The 18072-nt window shown below is 36.0% G+C and overlaps 1 protein-coding gene across 8 annotated transcripts in view; it reads left to right on the top strand.

Moving 5' to 3' along the window:
• Window positions 1-18072, top strand: part of PIGL (phosphatidylinositol glycan anchor biosynthesis class L) — an 83894-nt gene that overhangs the window by 6043 nt on the left and 59779 nt on the right. For all 8 annotated transcript variants that reach the window (XM_011359000.2, XM_011358997.2, XM_011358999.2 and 5 more), the window contains exon 2: window positions 3965-4064. In XM_011359000.2, coding sequence (XP_011357302.1) covers window positions 3965-4064 — 100 coding nt within the window. The remainder of the gene's footprint in view (window positions 1-3964; window positions 4065-18072) is intronic.

The raw sequence follows: 18072 nt of genomic DNA, 5'->3' as shown, positions 1-18072 counted from the left end.
ATACATACAAGCATGCGTATATTGGTTAATAATAGCATGTGATGGTGTTTCTTAATCTTTATAAAAATTGTTTTACCAATTTTAAAGGCAATTTCTGTTTTACAGTGGTGACTCATAACTGAAAGATTTTTCCTCAATGCAAATCTAATTTTAAAAATATTTTTACTGTGATAAAATATAAATAACATAAAATTTACCATTTTAGCCATTTTTAAATATTCAATTCAGTGAGTGGCATTCAGTACATTCACAATAGTATATAATCATCACCACTATCTACTTCCAGAACTTTGTCATCATCCCAAGCAGAATTCTACCTATTAAGCAATAACTCCCCATTCCTTCCTCTCCCCAACCCCTGGCAACCACTGTTCTACTTTCTGTCTCTGAACATGACTATTCATATAAGAGGAATCATACAATAATTGTCCTTTTATGTCTAACTTATTTTAATTAGCATAATGTTTTCAGAGTTCATGTCATAGCATATATCAGAACTTCATTCCTTTTTAAGCCAAATAATACCTCATTGTGTGTATATACCACATTTTGCTTATCCATTCATCTATTTATGGACACTTGGGTTGTTTCCATTTTTTGGCTTTTGTGAATAATATTGCTATGAATACAGGTATACAAGTATCTATTTGAGTGCATTTTCAATTTTGGAGCATATACACCTAGGAGTAGAATTGCTGAGTTATATAATAGTTCTACATTTAGATTTTTGATGAATCACCAAACTGTTTTCCACAGCAGCTGCACCATTTTATGTTTCCACCAGCAATGCATGAGGGTTCTAATTTCTCCACATCATCACCTATACTTGTGATTTTCCATTTGTTTATTTTTTATTTTTTAACTATAGCCATTCTAGTGAGTGTGAAATGATGTCTCATTGTGGTTTTGCCTTGCATTTCCCTAATGACAAATGATATTGAGCACCTTTTCATGTGCTTATTGGCCATCTATCTTTAGAGAAATATCTATTTGGGTAATTTATCCCTTTTTTAATTCTCGTTTCATTTTTAAATCATGATTTCTCCAACTGGGTTCCTTGGACACTTCCTGGGAAGAGGGTCCAGCTCTTTTTGTTTCAGCTTCCTTTGAGGAAACCAGGCCTTTTGGCTCCAGTAATACTGCTTCCTTTTATCTCTCCAACTTAAGGTTGATAGTTACTTCTTGCTGTTGCTAATATTTGGATCATTTCACTATTCCCTGTTTGGCCCTCAAATCTTCCATCAGTCATGTATCAAATTCTTTTGATTAAATTCATAAACCGATATAAATATTTGATAAGGTTTCTGTTTTCCTAGATAGATCCTAACTGTTACAGAACCTAAACTTTCTCATTTTAGAGTTTAGAAAATGTTGACCTTTTTTTCTTCCAAATACATTTTATAATTAACTTGGTCATGTTCAAGGGAAAAACTTGCTGGTATTGCCGAAACCCAGAAACTTTAGGAATTTCTTCAGATTCATGAAGTTATTAGAAGGCCAGGTATTGGGACCATAATGCTTTGATTCTCAATCCACTTCTCATTCTAAATTAAAACTTCCAAGGTAGGGAACTGGGTAACTAAAGAAGTTGAGGAGGGTTTGTTTGGTTTGGTTGGTTGGTTGGTTGGTTGGTTGGTTGGTTGGTTGGTTGGTTGGTTGGTTTTGCTATATATAGCTTTGTTCTTTTGATTTTTACATAAATAAATGTCTTACCTATAGAATAAATTAATTTAAAATCTTTAAAATAAAATAAAATATACCTTTATACATGTGGTATATAAATGTAGGTCTTTACAAAGTGACTTTAATTTGTATTAAATACCATGCTTGCTAGTTATTACTGAGTAGTATTAGTTATCACAAAACAGAAGACTTCACTAAGCATACCATTCATACATAACCTTATACACATATACACAATGTAGTTATGTAAGTAAATCTACATTTAATCCCATTTGTTTTGTTTTCTAGAATAATGATCTCCAAACATTTTTTGGCCACATTTTCCTATTGATAAAATCTTTTGATCATATACTCCCATTATATGTACTGTATATTTATTTATAATTAAGTACATGGACAACTGAACTAATGTGTACATTATAAAACATTAACAAAAGTTGGCATCTATAAAAGACAAGGTAAACAACTTAAGAGAAGTTCTAAGGCTTTTTCTCCTCCCCAACAGATTATCTTGTGCCTCCTAGAGGTGCAACCATCCTACCTGGATGCTGTTTAAGAGTGTTTCAGTTAAGAGCTGCCGAAGAATCTCAGACATTGAATCTGTTGAAGTGCCTACATGTTCACCAACTTAGTGAAAATTAAATATTTCAAGTGATCTCTGACTTCAACTCTCTAATCTATTTTAAATTCCTTAATTTAAATACAAAGCAATAAAACCAGCTCCACAAACATGTTAGCTTCAATTCTAAGCTGTTTCTCACAACCATAATCGGTCTGATTTGCATAGCCTCTGGGTTTAGGAATCGTGTCACTGGTGTAGACTCTTTATCACCAAAGATTAAACAAACGACACAAAATGAGAGAGGGATTTGAGAGGAACCTAAAATATTAATGACTCGCAATATTGACTAGTTTCTATCTGACTAAATGTTAAAAAATGTTAACAAAAAATTGTGATGAGGACAATACAAAATTAAGCTGTTGTCTGGAATCTTTTTAAGGTTAGTCCCTTTGTTAGATACAGTATAATGACTGTCTCCCATCTGGGTTTAAACAGTTGAAACTAGCACTGGAGCAACCCCTGACAAAGTTGAAAGGATTCATGTGGAGTTTTTCTCTGAGTTATCTGGAACAGTAAGTGGAGCCTCTCTTTGTTCAGTGCTTCAGGGGTGCCTACACTGTGCTGGACAGCAGGATGATACAAAGTTGAATGAGACTGTGACTTTGAAGGTCAATGACATTTAGGAATTAATAATTCAATCATGGAGAAAAGTTCATATGAGCAGAATACTAAAAATGATTACTTGCCAGGGAAAATAGGATAAGGCTTCCCAAAGGGAAGGCCATTTGATCTGGACAATGAAGACGAATTATAATTCAAGAAGAGGCGGGAGAAGGTAAAGATAAAGAAATCAAGGAAAGAGAAAATTAACACTGAGTACCGAACTAGGTGGATATGTATTATGTAATCCTCAGGAAAGCCTACAAGATGGCCATTATTCCCACTTTACTGTGGCTCAAGCAAGTTAAATAGCCCAAATCATACATGCTGTAGTTTAATTAAGGAGTGCATTAGCTAGACAATTGCTCATAAGTGCAATTAAGTGGTACCAAAATTTCACTCTATATTATTCGTAAGGATACAGAAGAGTTGTATTTACCAGAACTATTCTTAGGAAATATATATGTTGGGGAAATAAAGAAAATGTAAACTATTTGGGGTACTGATGTGGTCAAGGTCCCCTAAAGGCATGCTGGGATAATTGGTTGCTAAACTCTTCAAAGAAGAATATTTTCTTGAATATTTTCTGCACAATTTCCTATAATACTGAGGAACCTCTTCTTTAAATAAAATTTTAGCAGCTATTTAAGGACTATCAATTTAAAGGGGCTCAAATTAATGATGTGCTCAGGTACCCACATTTGTTCTGAGTGGTTATAGAAAGGTTAATCCTAAATCTGCTTAACTCCAAAGCCAGTGCTCTTGGCAATGTACAATGCTGCCTGTAGCATGCAACTAAAATGCAGACAGGCAGACAGATGGACAGAGAGATATAGAGATGGGGAAGAATTAAATGATGATTCTAAAGATTGTGCTGCTAGTAGTCTTCTCACAAGTATCTGACTGTGACCTTATTTTATGTTGTATTTTCTTCAACTTTTTATCATAACCACAGATTTTTTAGGTAGTGTAAATCCTTTAGGGAACAAGATAAGGTAAGAATGAGTAAACTGATAGCTTTCATTGTTAAATCTTCCACTGTATATTTGTTATCCTTAGGAAATTACTACAATCAAGGGGAGATTCGTAAGAGAGAACTTTTGCAGAGCTGTGATGTTTTGGGGATTCCACCCTCCAGTGTAATGATTATTGACAACAGGTAATTCTTCTGTATTAATGATTTGATTAAGAACACACCTAGTGTTTTACCATTAACTATGTTGGCTGCTGGTTATGAAAGATATTCTTTATCATGTTAACCATTGCCGTTGGGAATTTATGTTCATTGTGTTAGACTGGGGGTGGTGAACTCCTGTTCATTTCACTGCCCTACAAAGAGTTAAGGAGAAAGTTTCAATTTATTCTCAGTTTTACATGGCTCAGGATAAACTATTGGGATCATGATGGAGGAATTTCTTCTCTATGCCAGGGAGTTTTGTAATGCTTTAAAAAGCACAAATCAAGAGCCAGACTGCCCAGACTAAAACCTCAGCTTTATTGGGTTATTAACTGTGTCACCTAGGCAAGTTACTTAATCTGTGTTCCTAAACTTCCTCCTCTGTCCCTTAAATGATAGATAGTTTTTAGTCAATTTGTGAAATAAATCATTTGCTCATTTGTTATCAAAGATGATGTACTTCTCTTTTATTCTGTGGTTATATGTTGTGATTTGTTTTCTCACTATTCATTTAAGAATAATAATGGGCTTCTCTGCTCAGGCACGCCATTTGCACACAGACTTCTGCCTGTGCAGTGTCTGCTTTGGCCCAGCAAAGCAAGATGTTTTTTTCAGAGCCAGATCTGAATTGTGAGAACTATAGTCAAACCAAAGATCTTGGCTCAGTTATCAAGATCTTTACTCTCATCATGTCCTAATTTATTACATTTGTTATATATCTTGAAGATCATGCAGCTTCAGCAACATCTTCTATTTGTGAAATGCTACTGTAGAGGGGTAGTAAACTTGTTAAGAATAAATATTTCAGAAAGCCAGTTTAAAGGTGCAAGGAAATCATGTATGTTAGTCTGCTCAGGCTACCACCATAGACTGGGTGGCGTAACTAACAGAAGATTCATTTTCTCACAGTTCTGTTGGCTGGAAGTCCCAGGTCAAGGTCCAGCAGGGTCAATTTCCAGAGAAGATTTGCTTCTTGATTTGCTTCTTGACTTGCAGATGGCTGTCTTCTTGCTGTATGCTCACATACAGGGTAGAGAGATAAATTTCTCTTTTCTTATAAGGCCATTAGTCCTAAGGATTAGTGTCCCACCATTATGACCTCACAATCCTAATTACTTCCTAAAGACCCTGTCTCTAATTTTGGGTGTTAGGGCTTCGACACATGGATTTTGGGAGGATGCAATTCAGTCCTTAGTATCATACAATCTTTAGTCTTTCAGCCTTTCACTTCATAACCCAGAAATAGCAGAGTCTTGGAATCTTTAGGTTATTTAGATGAGTCAAAGAGAAGAATGAAGAGTAGGAAGAGAAAGGAAAGTTTTATGGAGGGCCTACACTCATAATAATAAGAGTACATATGTATTAAAACATTATTGTCAGTGCCCAAAACCATACTAAATATAGGATCTTACTTAATCCTCAAAACAATCCAATTACTTTTCTCATGTAATAGATAAGAAACTGAGGCATAGTTAGAGGTTGAGTAATTTGCCCAGTGTCATCTGGCTCCAGAGCCTATGCTTCAACCACTAAATTTTTTGCTTACTCCATGCCTGACACATACTTTCACAAAAGTTATCTCGTTTAATTCTTCGACTAACTGTGCCAGATAGGTTTTATTATCCCTTTTGGTTCATATGAAGAGACTAGAGCTCAAAAAGATTGAGAGAATCTCTGAGGTCACACATTTAATAAATGGCAGTGCTAGGATTAAAAAAAAACAGAAAGGAAGACAGAATTGATTCCTGGCTTTCTGCAGGAAAGTAGGTCAGTACTTTGTTATTGTACTTGAAAGACAAATATGTGTTTAGGAGTACATTTAATTGATACTGTATATGGTCAATTTTTTTCTTCCATTGTTTTGAATTTCATTGCTGGATTTCAGGGAAACATTTAGCCAGAGGAGTTCACCCAAGTAAACCCCTTACCTAATCACTTAAAGAGGGGAAAAGTTTCAGTTCTCAAGAAAAGAAGGCATAATTTCAGTCATTAGACAACTAAATGGATACTTTTAGCAACTCTACCCAGTACCTTAATACCCATGGGTTCTGTTAATTTAATGAGTTGTATGATATTAAAAATGCATGTTGTTAACAGATAGATATTAAATGCCTGGAATGGGCAAGGCACAGTGCTAGATTTTGAAGAAAGAGAACAGTTCGAGATATAGGAGCTGAATAAAAGGTGCTGGCATGACAGTCATCACTACTGCATTCGTGGAAAGCTGTTTCATTGTGCATATGCTAAAGTTCAAGACCAGAAGGGAGATTAGAGACTCTCCCTGGGATACTTGGGAATTGTATGCTATTGGAAAATGAAGCCTGTGGATTTAGTACACATTCGTTGCTTTTGCACCTCTTAATTTATTAGGAAGAGTGCATAGAATTGTTTCATTTATATTTCAAAACAAAAGAAAACAAAAAGCACACACATATTGCTAAATGAATAGATAATTTCTAAAAGGATACATACCAGGCTAATTAATAGTAGCTGTGACTTAACTGAGGCTAGGAAGAGGGACACTTGCACTTTTTAATTTCACAGAATTCTCTACAGTTTGATTTTTTTAGGAAGCCTTTATTACTTTTTAAATTATATATGTATATATATTTTTAAAAGACTACCCCATATATCTAATAAAACATTCTTCTCTTCTATGCATACAAGTGAACGATAATTAAAAAATAAATCTATCCATATCTCAGCTTCTATCCATACAAGTGAATGATAATTAGAAATAAATCTGGGTACATTTTTATAATACTTGATTTGATAAATTCAAAACATAGAGTTCCTTGAAAAAACAATAATGTTTTTAAGCCTTTTTATAAACACTGTGGTCTTCTCATGGGCCTCTTTCTGGAGGATGAGTAGGAAGAGGATCAAATATACTGCTCCAAAGTGCTCTGACTGGAAATGGTGGAGATTCAAGAGAGGCCTGATTATGATGGAATAAAACAAAGCAGATCCCCCCTGTAATAACCCATGACAATTGAAGTGCTTTGAGGCCTAATGACCTATTTCGCAAAACTTGCAAGGTCCCAAAGCTACGTATGGTCTGGTTCCTGTTTCCCTGCCCAGCCTCATCACCCAGCACTTGGTTATACCCACATCACATCCATTCCCATAACAAAAATAGATAAGACTGCCTAGTACCCCAATCTGTGTCTCCTCTGCATCTCCGTCTCCTATTTAAGTTGGGCCTCAAAAACATACCATGCTTTTCTTATGCATACACACCTTTGCATGTGCTAGTCCCTTCCTCTTGCATGCTTTCTTACTTTCCAATACCCCTTACCGTGTCCCTCTAGCAAACTCCTATTCATTCTCAAACCTCAGTTCAAGGAGTACCTTAGATTCTGTGGCACCATCCCTGATTTGCCCAGAATTTCTTGGACACATTTGTTATATTCTCATTGTCCTCTTTTAACCTAGCATGCATGCTAATTTTTCACTCTACACCATAAGCCCCCCTGTATCTTTTATCCCCAACCTCTATCATCACCTTTCATACACAGTAGTTGCTCAGTACATGTTTATTGAGTAAATGAATGACTCCACTTATACCATAAGCTTTCTTCCTGTGGCTAGAATGTAAATGTGTGGTCTCAAAAAACCTGATACCTATGGATCTCAACCTCCTTTCCTCACTTTTTCTTTACCCAGAAATGGTGATTAGCAAACCAGTTTCCGAGACTTAAGTAAAATTGTTTTCACATTCTTTAATTAAATAAAACAGTCTGGATCCCTGACTACTATAGTTATATTTAACTCTCTGGAAATTTCTAAATGAATACTTTGATTTGGAAGGGCTCTTTACAACTCTTTATTTTTCCATTTTATAGATTTGGCTCCATTGTCCTAAGATTTCAACACAATAAAAATTTCATTTGCCCAGTACTTAACATAAGTTTGGTGTTAAGCCTGCAACTTTTACAGACTAATTTTAGCTGAATGAGGAAATAGAATCCAGTACCTACTAGGAAACATATAAATGAGTCTAGCCTGTTAGCAGTTCCTGGAAGTCTTTGTGTTTTCCAACAAATTCTTGCAAATTTTACAGTGAAAGAGAAGGCACAAAATAAAGTCTGAGACTGTTGGGGTCATGTTGATAATTAAACACCCACTCCTTTTGAAGCCCAGTAAGAGCCTTCCCCCTACAAAGACTAAAAAAAGACCAAATGCTGGCTGCTAAAGTGGATCCAACCAAGCATCCTCTCACTGTAAAAGGTGAAAGCAAAGCCGCCTGTCATCCTTTTCTCCAAATACACAAAGAAATGACCGGGCTGAGGCTCAAGGGCACAGTTCCAGTCCCATTTGGCAAAAACAAGGCAGAGTTCCCATGTTCCCACAAGGCACAAAGGACAAGAATGCTTCCTAGAAAAGAAACCAGGGAAGGAGACTGAAGTGGACCTAGCTGATGTGGAGCTATCAGGTGAAAACTAAAAGCTGCTTCAGTACTACTTTAAAAGCGGATTTATTCAGAGAACTAAAGGGAGGCTGGACCTTTAAGTAACATGACTGTGGGAATTGTTGCAAAAGAAGTAAAGTGGGGCCAGGGAGGGGTGGCCTTAACAAAGCATGCATTTGTGACTGGTACTACTCCTTGAAAGAGGTTGTAAATACCACAAAAAAATAAGATTCAAAGTGACTATGTATTGTGATATTCATTATAGCACTATTTATATAATAGCAAAAAATTGGTAGCAAATTAAATGTATCAGTAGAAAATTAATTACATAGCCATGGTCCAGAACTTTGAACCCACAATTTATGGTTTTCTATGCATGTTTAATAACCCAGGAAGATGTTCATAATGTAATATGGACTTTTTAAAAGCATTATATACTTTCTTTACATTTTTCTGTATTTTTCATGGTTTTAAGAATAACCATTTATAGTTGTAAAACAAAAGTTTTATTAGCTTTATTTTAAAGTATATTCTAAGTATATCATCTTCAGAATTTAAAATTTAAAAAAACAAAAAACTGGTTTTTTTAGAGCAGTTATAGGCTCATGGCAAAATTGAGAGGCCGATACAAAGATTTTCCCTATTCCTCTGCCTCCACACTGATACAGCCTCCCCCATTACCCAAAACCCACCTCCCACCAGAGTGGGGCATTTGTTATAGTCGATGAACCTACATCATAATAACACGAAGTCCATAGTTTACATTAGAGTTCACTCTTGGTGGTGTACATTCTGTGGATTCGGACAAATGTATAATGGCATGTATTCATCATTATAACACCATACAGAAAATCCTCTGTGCTCTGCCTATTCATCCTTCTCTCCCAGCCCCTGGCAGCCACAGATCTTTGTATTGTCTTCATAGTTTTCCCTTTTCTAAGTGTTATATAGCTGGAATCATACAGTATTAGCCTTTTTAAATTGGCTTCTTTCATTTAGTAATATGCATTTGTTTCCTTCATGTCTTTTCATGGCTTGATACTTTCATTTTAGCACTGAATAATGTAGCACAGTTTGCTCATATATTCCCATACCTTGGTTGCTTCCAAGTTTTGGCAGTTATGAATAAAGCTGCTATAAACATCTGTAGGCAGGTTCTTGTGCTGATATAAGTTTTCAACTATATATATTTTTTAATGAGGAGACATTGGACAAAGGAGCAAGGTGGTCAGATTTGTGTACATAATGTATTTTTAATAATACATATTTGTAAAAAATAAAAAGTAAAAATCATCCAGATGCTCTTACTTGGAAATTACCATTGTCAATACTCAGTGCTAGCCTTCTTTCATGCACATCTGTAGACAGAAAGATAGATGAATATATAACTATACTTTTATAAAAATAGAAATAATTCTATAGATGCTATGGTTTTAATAAACAAATGAAATTGAATGTTACTTGAAACTAAAGAACTTTAACTTGAGATAAACTACAGATAAACATTTCTATTTAATTCAATTATAATGGATTATCCAAAAATATGTGTCCAAAATTAAGGAGAGTGTGAAATGTTTGGAGATTGCAGTTAGTAAGGTTTTGTTTTTGTTATTGTTGTTATTTTTGGTGCTGGTGGTATTTTTAACCAATGTTTCAAATTAGCTACTTCTTCTACTAACTGCCTGAAGGAAGTAAGTGTACTTGAACTTTTTCCCAGATACCTCCCTCCCCAGATTCCTATTATATTATTACTTTTACTTTGTCAAGGTTTATGACATATTCTTTTCAAAAACCATAATTACCATACCAGTTTAATCTTAATCCTGTTTAATTAATCTCAGTCCAGTTATTCTGTTTTGCCATGGTTTGTCCAATCCTCGATTCATTTTTTTTTTTATTCAGTTCTGATGTGACAGGAATTAATGAACCAGTATGTTTCTGAAGATATTTAAGAATATCTATTTGTTGTCTTTATACTTAAAAGGGCACCTTGGGTGGTTACAGAATTACCAGGTTATACTTCCTTTTCCTGTGCAGACATTGCTTCATTTCCTTCTGGTAAATAAGTGTTGTGGAGACATCTGATTTTTTTTTCCTTGCATAAAATTTTTTCTACCTGGATACCGAGTGATTTTCTTTATCCTCGAAGTTCCAAAACTTCACCATGTTATGTTTTGGTGCTGATTGTTCTAAATCAATTTTCCTTAGGACATGGTAGTCTTTCAATTTGTGGATTCCATTTTATCTTTCTGTTCCATTTGCTTTATCCTTTTCTTCAGAAACACTGATAATGTGTATGTTGGATCTTCTTTGTCTTCCATAACTATTATCTCTTTTATGACCTACATATGTCAGTGTTCTTTTCAATTTTTAGATCTCTTCAACCTTTCTATCATGTCTCTCACTTTATTTCAAATAGATGCTTGTTTATTTTTTCCCTGCCCATGTGCCAAGCTACACTAACTTCCATTTCTGATATGTAAAAACCTCTTCTTCAAACTCTTAAATCTCTCCATTAAGTCCCTCTTTTTTTTTTAAGCTGTCAGGTTGCTGGTAATTATTTGATGCCCTGGAAGATTTTTTAGAATTATATTAGGTTTTTCATCTGCTTTTTGCTTATGTTTTCTCTTTCTTTTTTTTTCTTTTATTTTTGAAGTTATCATGCATGAGAGATGCTATGTTGGTTCTTTTGGGTTTTTCATGTTTGAGTAGGGCCAGCTACCTGCTGAAGACTGGTTTTGGAGGGGCAGAAGAGTGTATAGGATTCGAGCTGGGGCCATCTGAAGCTTCTGCTGAATCTTATTGCCTTCAACAGTAACTTATCAAACCTTCTCGTTTACTGTGGAGGCACCTTTATTTTTGTGTATTCTCTTGTTCACCTCTTGCTACTCTTCTGGGGCAAGAAGGCTTGGTGTAAGCACTAGAAATAGCTTATCAACATGATTCTTCTTCAAAATATGTTTCCCCGTGACCATTCTTGTCTCTGGTTCTCATGGTGCTAATCAAAGATCACTGGATGCCTCTGAGGCTGGCAAGGGTTGATTTTGAGGGATTTTCAAATCCTATTGAAAGTCCAAGCTTGTTACAGCATATGCTGGCTAGCTGCACGCCCCTTCCTTCTGGAGCTGATTTCACAGTATTAGGTAGGTATGCTTCATATTTTGTGGTTTTCTGATATGGTGGTTTTCTTGTTTCATCAAAGTTAATGCTCTATAACTTCTGTTTCTTTCATTGTTATTTTCAGCAGAGTTTGAGGGAAGAGAGTGAAGTGATAATGTCACTAGCACTGTTACTAGAAGTCCATATTTCCATTTTAAACAAATTTACTGGCAGTCGAAGGATGAATGTGAGGAAATAAAACCAGAGAAAAGAAAGTGAAGAAAGTACAGATTGTTAGACTGGAGTCATGAAATGTGGGTTCAGGTCGTAGCTCTGCTACAAACCAGCTGTGTGTCCTTTGGCAAATAATTTTCCCTCTCTGGGCTTCTCTTTTCTTATGTAAGATGACTGAATGAGATGGTGATTTTACCTAAAGCTCCTAGATCATCATCGGGCAGAGTAGGACATGTTTAGATATAGTTGTTCTATAAATGGAGGTTCATCTACTCAACTCAGCAATATATCTGATACTTTTAAGTGCTTTCCATATTACTAAACACTTACATTTCATACATTCACAGTAGAATATGCATATTAAAAAAAAAAAACTCAAAGTAAACTTCTTATTAACCAAAATAAGCTTAGCTAGTTCCCCCTTACTGCTACTGTCATAGTCTATTCAGATTGCTATAATAAAAATACCATAAACTGGGTAGCTTATGAACAACAGGAATTGATTTCTCACAATCCTGGAAGCTAAGAAGTCCAAGATCAAGACATTAGCAGTTTTGGTGTCTAGTGAGATCCTGTTACTGGTTCATAGACAGTTATCTTCTCACTGTATCCTCACATGGCAGAAGGGACAAGGGAGCTCTCTGGGGTCTCTTTTATGAGAACACTAGTCCCATTCTTGAGAGCTCTACTTAATCACCTCTCAAAGGCCCCATCTCCACATACCATCACTTTAGGGAAGAGATTTCAGTGTACAAATATTCAGTCTGTAGCATCTACAAAAATCGTGCTAGGAACCAAAAACTTTGAATAGGAGGCAATTAATTCCCTAAAATGCACGTCTTATAGAAAATAATGTTATTGCCCAGAAGAAAGGTTATTGGGGCAGTCTTTCAGATTATTTCTTCATAACATGAAGTTGCAAGAAATACTTCTTAGTTATTTGTAGAATGTTGCAGAGAGCCTTTGGGATAAGAAAAATTGCAATTGCCTGTATATGTTACAATTTAAGATAATGTCATGCTACATCTACTAGTTTGGTTAAACTATCATAGTTAGATAGACCTAGTTCCTCAAGGCCGAGCCACAGCTTAACTGGCCAGTTTCTGTAGTGGAAGTTATAGGCTTTATTCTTTTTTGGATTTTCTTTTCTTTTTTAAATAATACATGCTTATACTCACGTATACACTTAGTTGATCTTCAACAATGGTGCCAAGACAATTCACTGGGGAAACAATGCTCTTTTCAACAAATAGTACTGGGACAACCAGATATTCACATGCAAAAGAACAAAGATGGACCCCTTCCTCATACTGTATACTAAAATTATCTCAAAAAGACTTAAATACAAAAGCTAAAACTATACAACTCTTAAAATATAGGAATAAATCTTCATGCGCAGGTTAGGCAAAGCCTTCTTAGATATGATACCAAAAGCACATACAAGCAATAAAAGAAAAAATAGATTAATTGGACTTCATCAAAATTTTAAAAATTTGTACATCAAAAAATGCTATCAAGAGAATGAAAAGACGACTCACAGAATGGGAGAAAATATTTGCAAATCATATATCTGATAAAGGATATAATATGTAGGTATATAATATATACCATATGTTAAATATATACCATATGTAAAAGAATATATATAACATATAAAATAAACATAAAAAACTCCTGCACTCTATAACAAATAGGCAAACAACCCAATTTAAAAATGGGTAAAGGACTTGAATAGATACTTCTCCAAAGAAGTTATACAAATGGCCAGTTAACACAGATTTTCAATGTCATTAATCATTATGGAAATGGAAATCAAAATCACTATGAGATGCCACTTCACATTTACTAGGTTGACCATATTTTTAAAAATAAAGTAGAAAGGGAAATACCAAGCTTTGGCAAGGTTGCAGAGAAATTGCAACCCTCATACATCGCTGATGGGAATGTAAAATGGTGTAGTCACTGTGGAATACAGTTTGGTGGCTCCTCAAAAACTTTAACATAGAATTACTGTTACTTAGCAATTCTTTTCCAACATAAATGCCTAAAAGAATTGAAAACAGACATTCAGACAAAAATTTGTACGTGAATGTTCATAGTAGCACTATTTGCAATAGCCAAAAAATGAAAACAACCCAAATGTCTATCAGCTGATGGTTGGGTAAACAAAATGTGGTATATTCATATACTGGAATATTATTCAGCCATAAAAAGAAATGAGGTACTAATTCATGGTACAGGATGTGGACCTAGGAAACATTTGGCTAAGTGAAAGAAACCAAACACAAAAAGCCACATATGTTGATTCCATTTATCTGAAATGTCCAGACTCTTCCATAGAGACAGAAAGTGTATTAGTGTTGCCAGGGACTGGGAGGATTGGGAAATTGGGAGTAATTCATAATGGGGTTTGTTTTTGAGGTGATTAAAATGTTTTAAAATTGATTGTGGTGATGGATGCACAACTCTGTGAATATGCTAAAAAAAAAAATACATTGAATTATATACTTTGAATGAGTGAATTGAATAGTATGTGAATTATATCTCAATAAAGCTGTTATTAAAATAATAATATACATGTTCATTGTAAAAACAAACACTACAGCAATATATCAAATGAAAAAATGAATTCCTCCCTCTACCCACAACCACTTATCTCCTTAGAGAAAAACCATTCTTAACTGTTTGGTATATAAACTTCCATACCTTCAGTACTTTACAAATATATATATTTACATACAAATAAATATCCTTCCTTTTTAATATTGCATATTACTCCATACAATACCTATATAGTAATTTATTTAAGTAATAAAAATGTTCCCTGGCCGCCTTAGAAAAGTCAGTAACCATTGTGAAATAAATAAATCCCCACTACCGCTCACTCTGGAATAATACAGAGAGTAAGAAACTCTTCAGTTATATATTAGTGACTCCAGTATGGGCTTCTACATCCTGAGGTGTTCATTTTGGGGCTCCTGTTTAAAACCACTCTTCATTTTTTTATTTTTCTGCCCACAGTACCTTAATACCTGAGGCATATCAGTTCTGAAAGATAACTGGCTATCTGAGATGTCTCACCTGGAATGCTTGCAAGAGGAATTTTGTATATGCCCTATAACCTCCATTTTAAGTCAAACCACTCATCCCAAACACACCTTTCAAAATTACTGAAAATCTGTCTAGCCATTTTCACATGACAATGCAAACAGACAAACTTAATTTTATATTGTTTCAGGTCAGTTTACATAGTGCTTCTCGGAAAGTCCTTTTGAGAAGTTAAGGGCCTTCATGAGGAATCAGCCCACTGGTTGCACAGTTGTATTTTTTATTCTTTCTTGTATGCTGGAAGAAGGGATATTGTGTCATTTGGGGGCAGTAGAAAGGGACTTTTGGAGATGGACACCTAAAAAATAAAGGGAACACTGTTACCTTAGGAGTAACACTTAGGGGTGTGTGGTAATAGGTAACTCAGGGTTACCTTAGGGGTGCTAATTAGATCATTTTTGTAAGTGGGCCCAGGATGACACAAAATGGCATGTAGTGAGCAAGTTCTTCCAGTCACAAAGGATTTGGACAGATGATTTAGTACTGGGCCTTCCCCAGATGTTAACAAGATGACTGCAGCTGTTTTATACTGCCTGTAGTGGTCTTTTAGTCCCCATAAGCTAAATAGGATCAAGAATAGAGAAAACATTATTAGAAACAGCCAGGGCTTACAAGTCCAGCAAGTAAAGGCAATTTACTGAGCTTGGACCCTAGGATTTTTCCCCAGGCCCTATGCTTTAGGAAGAGTAAACATGCTGTGCTGTTGGGAATCATCCCTGCCCTGGGCTGCTTCCTGGTGCTCACCCTGAGGAACAGGAACTGAGAGTCCCTTCACTCAGAGTGCTCTACTTACCCTGAAGAGAAGCAATTGAAAAATACACCAAGTTGAAGAGACTCCAAGTGGTTTAGTTAGTCTGGCCCTAAGTCTCTTTCTAGAAAATTCAGTGTTGTCCTCTATGTCCTTGTTCATCTCTAGAACAAGACCTGAGGATTGTCCATTACTTCATTTATTATTCCAGGTATATTGGGCAACTGACAGTTGTGTGTTAGAAATCATGGTTTTAAGGTACAAACCAGGTTAGTACTCACCTTACAGGCCTCTCGTGTTGACTAAATTGAGAACATGAAGTGCCTAGTATAGTGACTTACAAGTATAGCTGCTCAGTGAATATCAGCCTTTTCCTTATTTAGAGGATAGTGGAAACCAAGTTCATGATTCTCCTAGATCTTTGAATTAATTTTGGAACTAGTCGTATTACAGGAGTTATTTGTCCTGTAGGTCTTAGGAATGAACCTAAATTTGTGGTTTCTAATTTGGCTGTTAGTCTTTCTTCACCCAACAAGTTCAGACTCAATATCTTCACTGTGAGCCAGCCCAGAGAGTACAACTTGGGGCACTAGAAGGCTTGTGTAAGACCGGCCATAATGATGAAGATGCCCCACACTTTCCTGTTGGAGGCAGCTTCTGCTTTGCTCAACTCTACACCAGGCCTCTACTGACAGCAGAGGCTAGATTCTTAAGCAAAACAGACTCACCCCTCAAGGACCTCCCAGTCTAGTAAGGAGATAAGGACATAAATTTTCATCATGAAAGGTTAAGAGGAGAGATAGAGAACAGGGGAAGTTCAGAGACAGATCTCAAAGGAGAGATACGTTGCCTAACCTGAGATTTGGGACAGATCTTCCTAAAAATAACTGTTCTACATGACCTGAGCAGAGTCATGAATGAGGAAAGGTAGGCTGATGAAGAAGCAGCAGAAGAGCATTACATTTAGTAAACCCAAACATCTCAGAGGCCCAAAGCTATGGGGTATGGATATTGGGGCGGGGGTCGAGGGTAGCAGAGTGGTACAGGCATAGTGCAAGACAGTAGTGTGAAATGAAGTTTTCTCTCTCTTCCAAGCCATTTTCTTTCCATTGCCATTTCCTTTTTTTTCCTTTTAATGAAACATTATCAGCAGCTTGATAATAATATTATCTGATACTAGTATACATGCTTTAAATTTACTAACTTGTTTAATTCTCAGTCCTATGAAGTAAATAGTGTTTTTACTCTCATTTTGCAGATGAAGAAACAGAGGTTAAGTAACTTGTACAAGGTATAAATAGGCCACATGGTCCCACCTCTCTGTTTCAGCCTTGCATGTGGCCTCCATGGCCTTGGCTTTAACATGGCCACTTTCTATCAAACCAACTAACTAGAGTGGTATTTCATAAAATACAGGGATTGATCTACAGGCCAGGTATAGGAGAATTACCTGGAGCATTTGTTAAAACATGGATACCTAGACTCCACTCTAATCCTGAATGTAATGGGATAAGAGATCAAGAATTTGCATTTTTTAACGAACTCCCCAGATAATCCTAAGGCACAGTGATGTTTGAGAAGTCTCCGAGTTGCAACTCCAAATTCCTGTGTGAGAGAATTGGAGTGGACAAGCTTGGATCAGATAGGCTGGGAGGGTGGGTTTATTTGGACTTTTTTCTTAGGAGTACAGGCATAGGAGCAAGCTTTCTGATAAGAATGTAAGGGCAGAAAGGACTGTGAAAGTAAGGAAGAAATTATTGGACTCCCTAGGTACTTGGCATTCTTGGAGCAAACCTCTGTGTGTAGCCAAAAGTATGGCATCCCCTCACCCAGCCTGCAAGATAACAGCCTTAGCTCTGATCTCAATTACTTCTTATAAGATCACAAAAGCAATTAAAGTTCTTGATTCTTAGTCCTTGGGTGTGACTTGGATAGGAGCCTCTCACCCCCATCTCAGCTTCCTTCTGCATAATAGCTACGAATAATTGCTTTATTTTTCCCAAAGCTGTACTGCAGATTTTTGCTCTTTTTCTGTCATCTCTTTCTTCTCACCCTCCAATCCAGTGTTGTTTTTTTTTTTAACTTTGGAAATCACTATTTTTCAGAGGAAAAGCTTGCATCTATAAGATAAGGCATAGAGAACCATCTTTCATTGGTCCTAGCTGAGCAGAAGAAAAGTCAAAATGTCTCATTACGCCTTTTAAGCCACCCTAAAAAATTGTCTGTAGAGCATAGCTAAAAAGGAGCATTAGTTAATAATGTGAACATTTTTAATCTCTCAGCCTCCAGGTGGGACTGGAATAGTATACTTTAGGAGCAGAAGTCAGGGACTGTTGGACGTCAGAGCCAGATGCACTCACAGAGCCAGAAATATGCAAGAATCCAAGTTC

Source organism: Pteropus vampyrus, unplaced genomic scaffold (assembly GCF_000151845.1).
Source record: "Pteropus vampyrus isolate Shadow unplaced genomic scaffold, Pvam_2.0 Scaffold44, whole genome shotgun sequence".
In the NCBI taxonomy this organism is placed as follows: domain Eukaryota; kingdom Metazoa; phylum Chordata; class Mammalia; order Chiroptera; family Pteropodidae; genus Pteropus; species Pteropus vampyrus.
The sequence above is the reverse complement of the archived record's forward strand: the minus strand, read 5'-3'. Positions and strand labels throughout refer to the sequence as shown.